Source organism: Sarcophilus harrisii, chromosome 2 (genome assembly GCF_902635505.1).
Source record: "Sarcophilus harrisii chromosome 2, mSarHar1.11, whole genome shotgun sequence".
NCBI classification, from domain to species: Eukaryota; Metazoa; Chordata; class Mammalia; order Dasyuromorphia; family Dasyuridae; genus Sarcophilus; species Sarcophilus harrisii.
Window position 1 is genome coordinate 470,101,462 of NC_045427.1, and position 18,111 is coordinate 470,119,572.

The window sequence follows — 18,111 nt, forward strand, 5'->3', positions numbered from 1 at the left end:
CTTAATGCTGAAGTTCTTTAGATTCATTGAAACTGCTGCTTCTATGCCTTGGCCTGTTCATGCCAAATTCACATTAAGGAAATGTGAAGAGGGGGTCAGTATGTTGTAGCACACTGAAGAGAGTTAGCCTAGAAAACTTGGATCCAAGCCACAGTCTGACTCTAGTTGTTTGGGTAAGTGACTTAAATTCTCAACTATCATGCAAGTCTCTTAATATTATTCACTACAGAAAAGTTAGAGATCTACCTTGATAGAAGGAGTTTCCTCACAATTTGAACACAGAAAGTAGAGTTTGAAAAGTGTGCTTTATTATCCTTTAACTTCTGACCTGAATTGTCAAAATACCTTGTTCCTTGATCCTCAATAAAGAATTTTAATACATTGTACTTTAGAGAATGCAACTTCATGAAGGGGGGAGACCTAAGCAAAAAAGACATCGTTGCAGAAACCCCAACAAATTAGATATTAATAGTCTCACTGGAGAAGAACGTGTTCAGTTGATCAACAGAAGAAATGCCAGAAAGGTATGTACAATTTCAGTGTGCATTAATTGAAAGTGGTGTCATGACATGGTAGCTGGAATACTGTACTTGAAAACAGGAAAACCTGGATTTGAATACTACCACTGAGACTCAGTACTCTGAGTTCCTGGCAAATTATTTAATTCCTCTGGCTCTTAATTTTCTTATCAATAAAATACTAAGACAATGATAGCACCTTCTCACAGGATTTTTATGGTAAAGATCAAATGGGACGGTGTGTGTGGGTGTACACATATACACTGATACCATTATTTTAATAGTTCTAGGCCTCAGTTCTCCCTCAGTGGCTAAATTGTTGGAAGCAGGAAAGTTACTTAAATATTTATGTCCCTCAAGTTTTTCAGTAGAATTTTCAGTGTAGAAAAAGTACTTTATTATTTGTTTTTAGAAAGTCTATTTCCTGACCATATGTAACTGAACTATCTCCACTTTGCTTAAGTTCATCTCTTTATTCATGCTAAAATTGTAGTGTGGAACTATAGTCTCCTTTCTTTCATAGAGGAAACATTAGAAGGAATGTATGTCATTTCTTTTTAAAGTATTAGCTCCCCACACTATCCTATGTTCCAATAAAGAAACAATAAGGAGAATCAGAGTAAGAAGGAAAGAAAATTAACTTGAAAGTTAGGAAATACAAATTTCTCATTTGCCTTTCTGTTACTCTGCATAAATCACATAATCTGATGGTTTGGTTTCTCCTTCCTATAGGTACTTCAATTGCTAAGATCCAAGATAAGGTTTTCAAACTCATTTTTTTAAAGGAAGTAGCGGGGGGGGGGGGGGGGGGCATAGTATTATTATTTAAATTATCGTTTTACACAATTCCCTTAACTTTTGTGTGGTGCCACCATCAAGTTTGACAAACTTTTTATCTATTAAGTTAGATGCTATCCATTAAGTAAGACTGTTGTTTTCTGATCTTATACTTTGATCTTAGAGAAAGAAAACTTGTCTTTGCCTCATCTTCATTTTGTCTTAAATGAAGATATTGGACAAGATGACCCCTATAATCTCGATCGAGAAACCCAAAGCCATCATTTTAATCATAGTTGCTTGTATACATATCTATGAACATAAATACACATTTATGTATATATGCATAGAAATTTTTATTGATGTCATGTTTCTTATTTCATCATTGGTATCCACAGTATCCTTCTTCTTCCCCTCCCACAGAGTCATCCCTTCTAACACATAGTATTTTTAAAGAGGGGAAACAAACCCAGCATAAGTGATGAATATGTTGAAAAAGCCCAAAACTATGTAGTTGCTTTTTTATCTAGTCCTGGATTGGTGGTTTTTATAGCTTAGACTGGATTTTCAGATTTTTCTGGAAAACTAAAATTATTTTGGGTAAATTTATTTTAGCTGGTTGAAACTGGGGAAATTTCATGTGAGTAAATATATTATCAAGCTTAATTATGTTTTACTTAATAATAAACATTCCAGATATAATTATATATGATTGCATGAAGTTTGTACTCATTTCCTTATTTTCTAAAAAGGTTTCTTCTGTTGCTTCTCATGTATTCTCAAACCCCCAATTCATATTTCCATAATCCATCCTATTCTTCTCCCCCCACATAATGCTGAATAGTGCTGAAGGAAATCATCATGCCATGCTGAATGGGTCCATGATAAACTTATGTTATCTTATCTCAAATGGATTTTCACTCCAACAAAGCTACCTATGTTCAAGTAAATCTCTGTAACAGCATGTGACCTTGGATATGTCGTTTAACTTTTCTGGATCTCTTTCCTCACCTATAAAATGATTGGGAGTGGGATTGGACTGTATTTAGGGGCATCACATACATGGCTCTCTATACTCCCTAAGTATGGCCTAATACAGATGAAAGTGGAATTGGGAAATATTTAACAAAATAAATATTCAGTAAAATATAAGTAATACTATGTTTTTAAACTTAAGTCAATACGCACCCTATAGGAATCCCTAGATATGGATTAGTGTCCCCCATTTTTATTTTAGCTTGATTTCAATAGACTAGATAGCATCCAAATTCTTTTCTAGCTCTATTTCTTTGATCTTATACCTATATGATCCTATGCCTCTATCTCATTCCCTCCAAGGAATGTTCTGGATCTTTTCTTCTGGCATCACATTTCCTAAAACATTCCCTGAGTTATTTCAATGGTCTTGTGATGAAGAGAAGCATTTGCATCCAGAGAAAGAACTATGAGAACTGAGTGTGGATCATAATATAGTATTTTAATTCTTGTTGCTTGCTTGCTTGCATTTTTTTTCCTCTTTGATCTGATTTTTCTTGTGCAGCATGATAACTGTGGAAATATGTAGAGCAGAACTGCACATGTTTAACATATATAGGATTAGTTGCCTTGTAGGGGAGGGGGAAAAAATTTGGAACACATAGTTTTGCAAGGGTGAAAACTGAAAATTATCCATGAATATGTTTTGAAAATAAAAAGCTTTAATAATGGAAAAAAAATATTCCCTGACCCTTTGATCTTGGCCTAGGACCTCATTCTCTCTTAATGAGAAAATAGAGGCTCTTTATTGAGTGTTCCCTTTACTCACTCTTAGTTCTCTCAAGACTCCTTGACAATGTCTTTCATTCTCTCCCTCCTCTATCTAGTAACAGGTGATATTAGGCGAATTTTCTGATACCTTCTCCTGCCATCCCCTCAGTTAAATTGTTCCATCAATCATCTTCCCTTATTTTTTTAGCTTTCCCCATCTGTTGGCTCCCTGCAGGCTGCCTACAAACAGTCCAACGTTTCCTTCACCCTTAAAAAAAAAAAATACTAATTTATATTGAACCATCTCCTCCAAGTTATCATTCTTTCTTCTCTATTTCACTATAATTCTATCTAGAGTACAGAAAAAGTTGTCTATACACTACTGCTTCCACTTACTCCTCTCATTTCTCAGTCTTTTATAGTCTGACTTCTGACTTCATCTTTTAATTAAATATGCTTTCCCCAAGGTTAACAGCTACTTTTAAGTTAGCAAATCCAATACCCCTTTTCCCCACTTTTCATTGTTCTTGACTTCTTTACAACATTTGATACTGTTGAATACCTCCCTCCTCCTGGATAGTTATCCTCATGGGTATACTATAGGTTTTTGTAACATTTCTTTCAGTTCTCCTATCTTCCTAGCTACTCTTTCTCAGTCTTCTTTTCAGAATAATCAGGATCCCAACACTTAAGTAAGGATGTATCCCTAAAGCTCTGAGCTAGGTCTTCTTCTGTGCACTCTGTACAATTTGTTGATATTCTCATCAGTTTCCATGCATTCAGTTATCACCTATATGCAGATAATTCCCAGAGGATCTCTTGAACTCCTAATCCATAAACTACCTATTGGAAATTTCTTTTTGGATGTCCTGTAAGCATCTCAAAAACTCATGTTCAAAACACTCTTTATTATCTTTCCCTATCTTTCTTTCTAACTTACCTATTTCTGTCAGTTACAGAATAATTAATAACTGGAAGATAGGCTTCTGCCAGATTATTAATAAAAAGTATTAACTGCAACAAGATTATGAGAGACCAACTAGAAAAGGGGATGATATAGAGTCTTAAAGAAGAAAATAATTCTTTGAAAACTAGAATTTGGCAAGAAAAAACTAATGGAGCTTCAAGAGAATATAACAAAATAAAGAATAAAAAAATAGAACAGAATGTAAAACATCTTAAAAGAAAAAAAAATCTGGAGAACAGATCAGGAAGAGAAAATAGTAAGAATAATTTCACTATCTGAAATCCATGACTTTAAAAAAAAACAAAAAAAAAAACCTTTGACACAATAATGTAAGAAATAGACAATTGTCCTGGAATGTTAGAACAACAAGGGGAAAATAGAAATAGAAAAACTTCCCCCATCATCACTTCAAAGAGATCCTATGTGGAAAACACATAGTAGTAGTATTGCCAAATTCAAAACCCCCAGATTAAATGAAATGTTGTGAGAAACAAAGAAACAAAACAATTTAAATATTCTGGAGCTACAATTAGAATTGTACAAGATTTATCAGCAGCTACAATAAAAGACCACAGGTTCTGGAATAACATATATATCAGTAATCAAAAGAACTAGGCCTGTGCAGGGCCAAAAATGGACATTCAAAGAAATTGCAGATTTTCAGGACTTTGTCTTAACCAAATCTGAACATAATAGGGAATTTAACATATAAGAATGTTAACATATAACATATAAGAACCAACATCAATGATTAATTTAAAGGGACTCATCGTGGACAAATTGTTTTTTGGAGGGAAGGGAAGAATCAATGGTTGGGAAGGAGGGTTATGTAATAGTAAAGTAAATTAAGGAGTGAATTAAAGTAGGAGAGTTACTAGGGGTAGGAAATAAGAGATATATGCAAATGCTACAACAAAAATCAGAAGTGGAATTTATTAGAAATTTTTAAAATGTAGGGGTGGTAATCAAAGTCAAACTTAAAGATTCAATCAAGAGAGAAATTTACAGTAGTCAGCCATATTAGATGTATTTTAGATACATATTTATATGTGTGTATGTATGCATGTAGGTGTATGTAAATATATATATGTGTGTGTGTGTGTGTGTGTGTGTGTGTAAAACTTGTGAGGGAGGTAAGAAAGGAAGGAAAGGAGGGAAAAAGGAATAAAGTAAAAAGTACACAGCACTTACAGGGATAAAAAAAAATAACTTACAAGGAAGCAAAGAAAAGATGGACAGTCATAAATATAATCTCTTTTATTATTATGCATGTTTTCTTGAAAGGAAAATTTATTGTAACATTTTGAATCTTCCCTGATATTCTGCTGAGCTCATGACAATAGTTTGTTTTGTTTTTTTATTTTCCTTTTTTGTTTTTGGTTTCTTTGGATATAGTTTTAAATAATTTTTTTAAAGTATTACCTGTACTTTGTACTAAGGCACATAAAAATCTAGAGACCTGAAAGCCTATAGTTAGCCTCATGAAATGGAAAGATCACAGCACACATGTGGATAGCATTTTAATATTTCCAAAGTATTGGACTTAATAGGAACATTTGTGTTAAGATATATCATGCCAGTATTATTATTAATCTCAATGTTACAAATAAGAAAACTGAGACTCTTGGAGATTTTTGCCTGTTGTCACCCAGTCAATAAATAAATGGCAAAATCAGACCTTAACTCTTCTGACTCTTCAATTGAGAAATAAAATTTTTTTTAAATGGCAAAAGACTTCATAGAGAACTGAAAGACAAAGGAATGGAAGAAAACCAATATCACACATTATAAAACTCTTAACAGGTAACTTAAGAATTTCCCCATTTTGCCTAGTCTATATAATATTGGTCTGTAGTATATATTGATATAGAAAATTTTGAAAGAAGTCAATTATAAGATTATAAATTTAGAATCTGAAATGGACCTTTAGTGGTCATCTAGTTCTGTAGTATTGAACTCAACTGGAAACTGGGTCACGAAATCATACATAAGAAAACCTGTCTGCCAAATATTGGCTTAAAAAACCATATATCAATGTCATCTGTACTATATTGTATTTTTGTTTATTTTATTAAACATTTGGACCACATGTCACTCATGACCTGAGCATTTGACATCTTTGCTCTAGTTCAACTGTTTCCCTTTTTTCTCCTTTAACTGATTTGTGATTTTCCCTCAAAATATATAAGTATTTAATAAAGCTGAGATTTTCAAACAAGTCCTCTGACTCCAAATCCAGTGCCCTTTCCATACTGGAAAGGACCAAATCTCTTGTAGCAAAGATAAATCTATTTTTAAAATGTAACTTAGAAATACTGCCCTATTCAATATTTTGAGCTAAATTCTACACTAATTAACATTGTTTGAATGCTTTTTTATAAGCAACTTCATCTTTGTGTGTGAAGGGAGATAGTTTTGAATGTATTTATTTTGACATACAGTCATCATACTTTAATGGATACATGATATCGTAGACATGAAAATTCTTTTTGCTAGTGCAGAGCACAGTTTTTCTATTCTCTGTCTTCCTATGTAGTTCTTCTCAATGTCTTTTTCTAAGTCTTCCATGGAGGATTTATCCATCATACTGGAGTTCATATCTTTGGTTTTTCTAATTTAAAAATGGAGCATATATGACATACTATGCCATTTACTATATTGGGATTTTGGACTATTAAATACAATAATATTAACAATTTGGTTGGGAGCTGAGCCAAATTTTATATGCATATTTAATAAAAATAAGGGAAATACAGAAATCGCGGAAGAATTTTTTTTCAATATTTAATAAAATTGTAATCATCTAACATTTTGTTTTTCAATTACAGGTAGGAGGAGCATTTGCTCCTCCTTTGAAAGATTTATGTAGATTCTTGAAAGAAAATTCTGAATACGGAGTCGCTCCTGAATGGGGAGATGTTGTTAAACAGTCTGTGAGTGTTAAATATTGATTTAAGCTTAAACTTCATGTAATTTTATCTTTAATTACCAAAACTATAGGCGGAAGGTGTTATGATTCTTACAAGGTGCTAAGTCACTGGATTTGATAGGCACTTCAGGACATTCACAAGTAAGGATTCACTCCAGGAGATTCACAAGTTCAGTGGAGGAGATTCACAAGTCACAGCTCCCACAATCCCACTCTTGGAGGAGGAATCAACCTTTGAATTCACACCTCTAAAAGAGCACATAAAAGGACAAGCTCACCAGAAGCTCTTAAAGCCTCAGTCAGGAGTCAGTTGGGGAGATTGAGCAGCCAGGATTCAAAGAGAGAGGCTGAAGCTGCCAGAGGCAAAAGACTAGCAGTAAGAGCTCTTGGAACTAAGGAAATAGGCCTCTAAGAAAACTAACCAAGCTATTTCAACTATGTCTTTCCTTTCAAAAATAAAACAGGAGCATATTGGATTAATCTTCTCTGAGGCCATAGGGATATAGAAATTTTATCTACTTAATTTGAGGGAAGGGCGCCTTTTATTTTTTCTACTTATGAATCCTTTTCACCCAAGAAATTTTTACATGACCTTGGTATAGAGATATATAAAATTGGTAAAATCAAACATTTACTGATAATAAGTCACAAATAAACCATATTCAGTTATGAGACTCCATATGGAGTCGTGACCCACATTTTAAGAAGCTGGGATCTGTAGGCCTAAAGCCTCTTCAGATTCTCTTTGATCCTAGAAATGCTAAGATTTCCTCATGGAGAAGGGTTTTAGTCTAGTTATACAAGTTAGTATATTTACTTCAGTGAAAAATGTTCCTATGGATGCTTAAACTTTATTTCTTGATATGTGGTTTGGTAAGCAAAATAGCTGTTACTTTCATTGTCAGAATGTGATTACATGGATGTATTAATACTAAATAAGAACTTATTTGTTTCAGGGATTTCTTCCTGAAAGCATGCATGACCGTATTCTTACTGGGCCTGTTGTAAGAGAAGAAGTAAGCAGGCGTGGAAGACGGCCTAAAAGTGAGATTGCCAAGGCAACGGCGGCGGCAGCTGCTGCAACAGCAGCAAATGTGTCTGGCAATCCTTTGCTAGCCAATGGATTGCTCCCAGGTGTGGATCTGACAACTCTTCAGGCCTTACAACAAAACCTGCAAAACCTTCAGTCTCTACAAGTAACTGCAGGATTGATGGGGATGCCTGCCAGCCTATCTGGTGGAGAAGTGAATAAAAACATGGCTGCTATGTTCCCAATGCTTTTGTCAGGGATGACAGGATTACCAAATTTACTAGGCATGGGAGGACTCCTAACAAAACCTACAGAATCTGTGGCAGAAGAGAAAAAGGGCAATGACTCCAAGGAGCCAGATGGAAGAAAAGAAAGGACAGAAAGCCAAAACTCTGACAATGTTGGGGAAAACTCTGTTTCGAGTTCTCCTTCAACATCCTCTTCTGCTGCATTAAATACTGCTGCAGCTACCAACCCCTTAGCTCTTAACCCATTACTATTGTCCAATATACTATATCCAGGGATGCTTCTCACTCCAGGCCTTAATCTTCATATCCCAGCTTTGTCCCAGTCCAATATTTTTGATGTACAGAACAACAAAAACAATGATCTAGACTCAACCAAGCCTGTAGAGGAAAAAGAGGAAGATTCCAGGGTTAGAGATCAGGAAGAAAAAGGGGAAACTGAACCAAGTTCTCTCAATGAAAACAGCACAGATGAGGGTTCAGAAAAAGCAGATGCTTCATCTGGATCTGAGAGTACATCATCATCATCTGAGGAGTCAGATTCTAGTAATGAAGACTGACTCCAGACTCTGCACTTAAATTATGAACTGATTTTGAATTTATTCTTTAACTATTCATTGTAAATATCCCAGTGTTGAGTGCATTGATAACTTACTGACAGAACATTTCAGTATTTGTTTAGAAGTGCAAACTGCTTTCAGAGACATTTTGCATGTAATATTTCTTGAAATTCATAAGTTTCTGAACTTGTATGTACTATCAAATACACAATGGTGTAATATTACAACAGAAGGCATTATAATTTTGTTGGGGGGTTAATTTTATGGAAATTATGCTCAATGAGAGCTGTATATTTAATATATTTGCAATGAACACAGAATACTTTATGCACATTATTGATTTAATTTGAATATAGTTTTACAGCCTCCTTGACACCTATAATTTACAGATCAAAAACTCAGCAATAATTTGGGCAGCTAATGAATGTCATGAAAGCTGTAGAATCTACATCATCATCCATTGCTTTAATTACATGAAAATGCTCTAGTGTTGTGATGCACTGCTGATGTTTCCAATTCAGGTACAAGTGTGTTTAAAAGAAGAGATAAAATTCCCAATCAGCCAGTTATACTGGCTACCTGTTACCTCAGCTGAGTTAGTTTAGGAAGTTTACATTCATTTCTAATTCTATACTTGTTTTCAGGGTTTTTTTAAAAAAAAAAAAAAAAAGAGGAAAAAAACACACATCCTGTGTATCATGTAAATCTGGCAAAAGAAGTGACTTGTTTTGCTTAGTCAAAACTCTGATCCCAGTGAAGGCAAGTCAGCATAAAAATAATTCTATGTTCATACAGACACCCTATAGACCTACTTAGTTTGAACATTGTGGACTTTGGGCCTTCTTCAGAAATAATCATGTTGAGGTTCAGTAATGTCTTTCTAGGGGTCAGAAAAAGCAAATTCATGAAGTGCCACTGACAAGAACTTTCAACACTGCATACTTCATGTAAAAGAAATTGTTTGTTTGCTCTGTTTGTGTAGATTTCTATTTGTGTTTTATGTCATTGAACGCTTAAGAAATTACCAGATAATATTGGTAAAAAAAAAAAAAAAAAAAAAATGCAGATAGCCTAAATGTATTTTGAGTTTCTAGGTTTAATCAGACTAAACATTGCCCAGAATCAGTGTTGGGTTATCAGTTCATATAAAATATGCTGAGTTGCCCTGTTTGAAAATGCACTTTGAATAGTAACAAAAAGAAATACAAGTAATATCTGTAAAACACACACACACAGACACACAGACACACACACACACACACACACACCAAAAGAAACCCAAGGTTTCTTCTATTTAACAGTCCTTAAAACCCTTTTCTCTTTAAAAAAAAATAATAATAATAATAAATATGTCCAATGTTTCATGTGATATGACTTTCTGCTTAAGCTGCTATTCTTGACATGGTAGAGGTCCATGTTCATACTCAAATCCATTTGAACTTAAAATTGAGTTTAGAATCTCATTTGAGACCCAACAAGAGTAAATGTTTAAAAACACACACACACACACACACACACACACATAGATACTAGTATAAGTCAATGATAATATTTGCAAAGGATTAAAATTTGGGAGTAACAAATCCCTCCAAACACTTCTCACATTAAATGAACCCTTTTATATTTTGATAAGAGTTCTGTTGTTTTGTCACAAAGTAAACTTTTATATTGGGTTTTACTAAGACCTTTACCAAGAAATTATAACTTTATATGTAAAATAATTATTCCCATTATTATAGGAGCAGTATTACATGTAATTACAAAATTATATAAGTTCTATTGGGATTGTATTGATTTTCCCACTATTTTATTTTGATTTGATGGCCCTTTATGCAATGTCTTAGCAATAGTGACTATCATACCCATCCAAGAGAAGTGGGTAGCAGTTCTTCATCATGAAAAGGATATATTACATATTTAATATTTTCCCTTTGCAGTATTGCACTTTTGTTTAACTAGAATACACCTATGAAATAGCCAAAGTTTTCAAAAAGTTATTAAAACTTAGTTGGCCGATGGAGTATTTCAACACCATCAGTTCTTCCTCTTCCCTTCGTGTTCCCTTTATTCCCTTTCCTTTTCTTCTCTAGCTAAGCCCTTCTCCCCCCAAAAAAAGCCCTAAATCTTGTCACTAAAACCTAATTTATATCAAATTTATGAGATAAAGTATTTTCCTAATTATGGTCGAGTGAGTTTGGTTAACATCCTAGTGATTCTCTTTCTATGTAATAAGGCAATTACAGATTTCAAAGCATTAAGGCTAATATTGACTTTGAACATATTCTATTGGGTTTCGAGGCATATTAAATTGGTATCAATTGGGAAAAAGTTGTCTAGCTATCAGCCAAACAACATGCAAATATGGTTGTATAAAGTTAAGTAAGGGTTAAGGAAAATGCAATAGAATTACACTAATACTGAAGTTTCCAGTTGAAAGGATATCCAAGTGTGTGTTGGTAGTTACTAAAAAGAATTATAGCTGTTATTGCCTTGTATTTATATCCCTTGTTTCAGGCTTCATGATCTAAGTCTTAGTCCAGTTTTTCTTTTGGACATTTCGAATATTTGCCAGTTGTGTTCTGTGTAGTCTGAATTTGCTTTCTGTAGTTGAAAAAATGTCTTAAAAAGTCATTTGTAATTTATTGAATTACTTTCTATGATGTTCTATAGAGCAAATGGAAGTTTAATTATTTTTTATTAAACATATTCTTTGACTACCCATGATGTCAGCCTTTATAAATGACAGTAATTATTTTAACTGTATTTGTAATAAAATCATTTTAGACACTAAAAGACAACTACAGTATTTATCTTGAGAATTTTGAGACAACTTTTAAAAAGTCAGGAGAAAGTTATTCCCATACATACATACATACATAACATACATATCCACAATTGTGGGAATAATCCTTTTTGAGTAATGCCAAATGTATGCTTAGTTTTTTAAGTTCATCTAGAAAGATTAATAGAATAGTAGAAACAGTATTAGAGTGGAAGGAAGTCTGTAGAAAAATCAAATTCCAAAGCTGTTTCTTGGTAGCCATTTTACTGTTGAAGCTTCTTTTGCTTCCCCTGTAAAATGAAAGTGGACTAGTTTCTCTCTATAGTTCCTTCTAGTTTTATATGAGAAAAAAAGATCATCAGAAGTCTCAAACCGTGTGCAATATTCTACTTTGGAGGAACAATGGCTTTTCCTCCATTTAATGTCGCGAGTTTAGCTGAAGTCTCTCTCTGCTTCTTTGACAGCGATTTTCTTAAAGCCATTACTCATATTCTTAGACCTTGATTTGAAGATTTATCCATTCTGTAATAATATTAATAACTGTATAATTGATAGTGTTGTAAAGTTTTCAAAGTGCATTTGACGTTTATAATAGCACTGTGAAGCAAATACAAGTATTATACCCGTTTTACAGATGAGAAAACAAGTTAATTGATTTTTGTAAAGTCACACAGCTGGTAATTGTCAAAAGTAGCATTTGTTCGCAGTTCATTATTCCTGAGTTTAGCATTTGATTCATTATATCACCTTGTCTCACATGTATTTTAAACATTTGTGTTTTTTTCCTTTCTTATAACTCTCAATAAAGGTTTATGTGCAGTATGAGAAAATAGGCAAGATAACTTGCCCACAGTGAAACATTACTTTAGTCTAGCTAACTCATTGTAAATCTTTTTAGCAGTTTTTTGTAGTGTGTATTCCCAACATCTCCTCCTCCCCTGAACAAATTTGAAACTCTCAACAGAGACTCCTTAAGTGTGCAGCATATCGTATTATCATAATATCATATATAAATATTGCCTTCCTGAAATATAATGAAACTAACCTTTTTCTCTCAACTCCTGAAATAACTACAGATCTGGAAGTTATTCAGTTATATTTCCAAATGAAAAAGCTAAGAAATAATACAATAACTTGAAAACACAAAGATAATAATGCTCTGATGTTTTTTAAATGGAATAAAAAAGGATAATGAAATCACTTTGTAAATCTTAAAGTGACATAGGAATGTGAGTTATGATAATTAGTGCTTTTGATATTTGAACTACCATAAAATGTTATATAGTACAAATTAATGTAATTACAGCTAAACAAATTAAATTTCAACAGATCATATAATTGATGCATTATGAAGCTCACTTTACAAGTAAGAATGGAAATTTCCCAATATATATAATTTTGCAGTCTTGTATAACTTAAATGAATATTGCAAAATATATACACTAATGTAGTTTATTCATAAGACAGATCCTCAGGTATTTGCTTAAAACTTGTTAATCCTTTTCTTAGATACAATTCTATCAATTTTAGTGATCTGGTTTCCTAATCCATAGAAGATTAGAAGCAAATTAGAAGGGAGAAGAGGGTCTGGTCTGTTGGATGCCAGCATCCTAGTGGTAGGGAAACATGAGGTTTTCTTTTTTCTTTTATTCCAGTCATCAGATTTAGGGTTTTTAAATTACTGTAGCAATCAGGTACATTTAGTATAAGAGTAAATAGTCCCTTAGTGGGTCCTGAAGGCATCACTTTTATAGCATAGTACAATCATTGATAAATTCATAATTATAAGCCATCAAACAAAGGTGCTTATATTTAACATGTATATATTTTAGATTTGCATCAAAAAAAATTTGAATATAAAAGTTTAGGTTCTTAAAGAGAAGCCATTTACTATTTTAACAATCTGGATAATTATTCAAATGTTCCATATACTATAAATTTTTTAGCATGCCAGTTTAGTTGGCTAATTAGTTGTAGGTGTGCTGTAACACTTCAATAAATAAGATAGAGCATAACATTGCCAAATAGTCCATTTAAGATTTGAGGAATCTGCTGTCAGGTTAGTGAGCTCTTTCTCTTCCCCCCCCCCCCCTCCCCCTTTAAAGTATTCAAGCAGATAACAGTGGACCACTTCAGGAACATTATAGAGGAAATTCCTGCTTTGAACAGGTGATTGGACCAGCTGATATCTGACATCTAATTTTGAGATCCACTTTAACTTGAAGGTTTGTCCAGATTTACTATGGTAGAGTGCAGTGGAAAAAGCATTGGGTCTTGAAGTCAGAGGATTCAATTTCGAGTCATTTCTAACTTGCCACTTCCAAGTTTTGTGAACTTAAGTTATAACTCTGATTTTGTTTCCCCTAATGGAGATATTTTAATTATCCATTTCACAAGGTGATTGTGAGGATTAAATAAGGTAAAGTTATATAACATTTTCTAAAAGCCTGTAAGCATCTCTATAAATGGTACCTATTCAACATATACTATGCATCTAACTATAGTTTTACAGTTCAACATAAACATATTTTGACTTTTGAGGCAAATTTTCAAGTCTGCCATATTTTCCCCTGTTACATAAAGACAGCTGCTCTGTGAATGATTTATACAAAATTTGGACAGAGTGGACCATTGAGAAGATAAGGCTAGGTTTCAATTTGTATAAGTAGGGGGAAAGTACATCACTATTTAGGAACTCATCATAATTCATGGGCATAATTTGATAATGTTCTATAGTGCCAATTATGTGCTTTTCATATACATATGATCACATTTACACCAAAAATAGGGTATTGGGGATCATAATTCACTTTACAAAAGTTATCCCAATTTCTCCATCTAATTTATTAGTAGCTTGTTGATACTTTTCACAGGAACCACGGTGACTTTTTAAGTATACTATATATTTCAAAACCAATAAATAGCTTGATATAAATGTAAGAATCATTATTACTTTGTCAGTAGGCCCCCACTTACAAATATCCAAGTTGTAGTTTATATCATTTTAGAAGGCACTGGTGTTAAATTCGAGGGGGTAGATTTTTCAATTTTTGTGTTAATGTCATTAAGATTGTGTTCATCAAATCCAACAATCATTGGTCAGGATAAAATTTTTCAATAAATAGTTTTCCTCTTGTGATATAACTAAATACTAATGGTAATTCACTGATGAGATGACTACTATAGCTTGGCTGATAAAAATAATTTTAAAAACCTAATTACTCAAAAATGAGTAAAGACCATCTTATTAAAAAGTTTTTCAAGTTTTTACATCATAGTACAATGTTGAAATAAGACAGAATTCACTGACATCTTTAAAAAATGTTTTAGTTTAACATAATTAAATCCCCAGATACATAGTTGTAGTTAGGAGTATCATTTTAAATAATCCGTTACTATTTAGCATTTTTACACTCCACATAAGGAATTGGTCTATACAGTATAAATAGGAGAGAGCTGGCCTTAAATGAGATTTTTTTTTTCAATTAAGGGAATACCATGCCCCTTAATAAAATTGAAAGCCAAGTAAATTAAAGTAGAAAATACAGAAACTGACATGAGATCAATCAAATCTTTATTAAGTGACTATTCCAGGAGAAAGAGGCAGGTAATAAAAGTCAAAAGAAACAGTTCCTATTCACAAAGTGCTTACATTCTAATAAGTACAATATAATGTAATCATATGCATATATGTAATATAAGAATACACTGATTACTTACAATTGTTTACAAAAGTTAAATTTTAAACACAGAGCTAAACACACAGTATTTTAGGAGGGAAAACACTAACCATGGTGGGAATAAGGAAAGATAATTCATCTACATCTTAAAGGAAAAGAGTACATCCCAAGTCCATGGAATGACCAGAGCAAAGGCCCTAAGACTAGAGTTGAGTTATATAAAGATGAGGGAAAGCAAAAAGTCCAGGATAATGTTAAGGTTACAAAGCTGGGAGACTAGAAGGATGGTTAATGACAAAAATAGGAAAGTTGGAAAGATGGGAAAGTTTGAGGGGAAAGAAAACATGTTGAGTTTATAATGTCTCCAGGACATCAGTTTAAGATGCCATCTATATACACATGTATATATGTTTGCATAAGAAAACTTCTGACATATAGCAATATAAAACTGTTGAGAGATCCAAAAATGAATATAGAGGGAGGAAAGTGGTCCCAAGACAAATCCAAAGAAAACACAGTTGGTATGAAATAGATGAGTCTGCAAAGGAGATTGAGAAGGCATGTTCAAACAAAGGTTTTGGTTTAGAGTTGGATTAAGAACACTCACACTGGATTCTTTTTAAGTCAAAGCTTTTATTCCACCAAAGCGGATAGGCCAAATAACATGGGTTACTAATTGGCAATTGGGATCAGGGGGAAGAAAGTTTATATACCATAATTTTGATTATTAAGCCATATTAGGAACATTAAGGGTGCTAAAAAAAAAAAAAATAATAAGAAACCCGACTGCCCAAGACTATGGAATGAAAGAGGAGATAAAGTGTAGCCTGCTTTTTTGAGGAGTTTAAGAAAGGGAATATCAAGTCTGTTTCACGCATTGAAATTACTGTTATTGAGCATTAACTTCACAAATGAATGAATGAAAAATGTTGAGTACTATGTGTAAGGCCTTTTGCTAAGTGTATACATACATATACATATACATAAAAGAAGAGATGAAGAGATTCGAGGAACTTAAACATAACACTAATAATGGATTATTGGCTGGGGAAAGGTCTGAGAAATCAGTTAGAATGAAGCATTAACATTGCTTCTAGAAAGGATGTCAATCAACTGCCCTATGTCCCCATAGTTACAGAGAACAGCCATAGTTGATTCACTTACCCTTTGTAGAAGCAATGTTATGTACTGTACTAGTAATTACTATTTCCTCAGGAAGAAACACACTTGTCAGTTCAGTATGATTCTGTGTGTCCTCATGTAAATACACCACATATATCTATCCATATACAATAATGACAAGTACTCCCAAAGAATCAGCCCCTACTAATGCATTAGCCAGAGTATGCAATTAGCTATAATAATTTTAAATGAAATGTCACAGTAAGACTAGCAGTAAAACACTTCTCTCCTAAACATTGGAGCATATTCTCCCACAAACATATAATCAGTGGAAAGGATACACACACAGGAAAGAGAGATACATGTTAAGATATGTGACTAGAAAACACATGAAGGGGCATACTTGTAATCAATTAGTTCATAAACATTAGGTGCTTACTATGTGTCAGGCACTGTACTAAAGTTTTGGGGATACAAAAAATGGCAAAAGATAGTCTCTGCCCACAAGGAGCTCACAATCCAATCCAGGAAAACATGTGAAAAAGCTGATAGTCTCAAGGAGTGAGGGGAGTACTCATTTTGGAAGCATGACAAAAGCTTACAACCAGGTGGGAAAGATGAGGTTTTGCCCAAGACCCCCTCCTTAAATAAAGGACCTAGGAGGAGTGCTTAGGATGTCCACCTTGATATCCACCTTCCATCCTCTCCTCTCCAGAGGGTCCCCAGAGGCAGAGGGTACTAAAGGGATATAAGTTTCAGGGAGATGTTTCTGAAGAAATAAAGCATGTATGAAGTGATAAAGTACTTGCCGTGGTTCCCCTTCATAAATGGGATTCTAGGAACATTTCTGGCTGGCACATCTGGGTAGAGAAACCACTCATAGCTAGTGTTACAAACCTACTGATTTGATTACACTGCTCCCTACTGGTTGTCCAATGTTGAGCCAACCACCCCTGAGAGATGGTTCCCAAATTCTGCCGGAAATGTCCACCCATGGCTGCCAAGTGTTGTCCTACTGAGCAAGTAACAGTTGTGCTTCTTGCTCTGTTAATTCTGCTTCCAGTTTCTGGCTTCAATTAAAATCCTTCCCTTTATCATTTACCCTTTCTCAGTAGAACTCTACAATTGTAATGGGCTGAGGCTTGAGTTGATGCACTGAGGTCCCAAGTACATGAGGCTAAATAGTAATTGGACTATACTCTATTAATATACATGATTGGATAAAGAATGGTCCCTGCCCACTCTCTGTGCAAGTCCTGATGTGTTGTACAAGAAATGACGATTTTGGTGGGTGGAGGCTGAGAGAGAAGTGGGAAGAGATTGGGCCTGGGTTCCATTCTCCTAGCTGCTGGTCGTGTGGTTGGGGTTCTAGCTAGCTTCTTGACTCAGCTGCACACATTGCTATTGCCAATTCTCTTCCGCCTGCGATCCTTCTTCACTGAGAATAAAGACTGACGATTTTCCCCTAACCTGAACTCCGGACTCCTGATTTTAAAATACGCGATCTTCACATACAATGGTGTTTTTGTTCAAAAGTCAGAAGCTTTGTTAGTCCCCAGAGAAATCATCTACTATTTGTCTTATGCATAGGACTAGGAGAAAAAATAATTTTTTTCAGCATTTTTTTTTTCCTTAATGGAATCTGCAGACCCCTTCCAAAGTTGTGGCTAGAAGGTATGTTGTGTCTAGCAGATATTTTGCCTCAGGTGCTCAGCGGGTTGCAAGCTGGGTCCTCCAAACTAGGTAATGCCTTCA

At 34.0% G+C, this 18,111-nt stretch overlaps 1 protein-coding gene across 16 annotated transcripts in view; it reads left to right on the top strand.

Moving 5' to 3' along the window:
• Nucleotides 1-11,491, top strand: part of CHD9 (chromodomain helicase DNA binding protein 9) — a 250,227-nt gene extending 238,736 nt beyond the window's left edge. For all 16 annotated transcript variants that reach the window (XM_031954497.1, XM_031954491.1, XM_031954498.1 and 13 more), the window contains 3 exons: nucleotides 393-524; nucleotides 6,837-6,941; nucleotides 7,894-11,491. In XM_031954497.1, coding sequence (XP_031810357.1) covers nucleotides 393-524; nucleotides 6,837-6,941; nucleotides 7,894-8,772 — 1,116 coding nt within the window. In that variant the 3' untranslated portion in view covers nucleotides 8,773-11,491. The remainder of the gene's footprint in view (nucleotides 1-392; nucleotides 525-6,836; nucleotides 6,942-7,893) is intronic.
• Nucleotides 11,492-18,111: the final 6,620 nt, after the last annotated feature.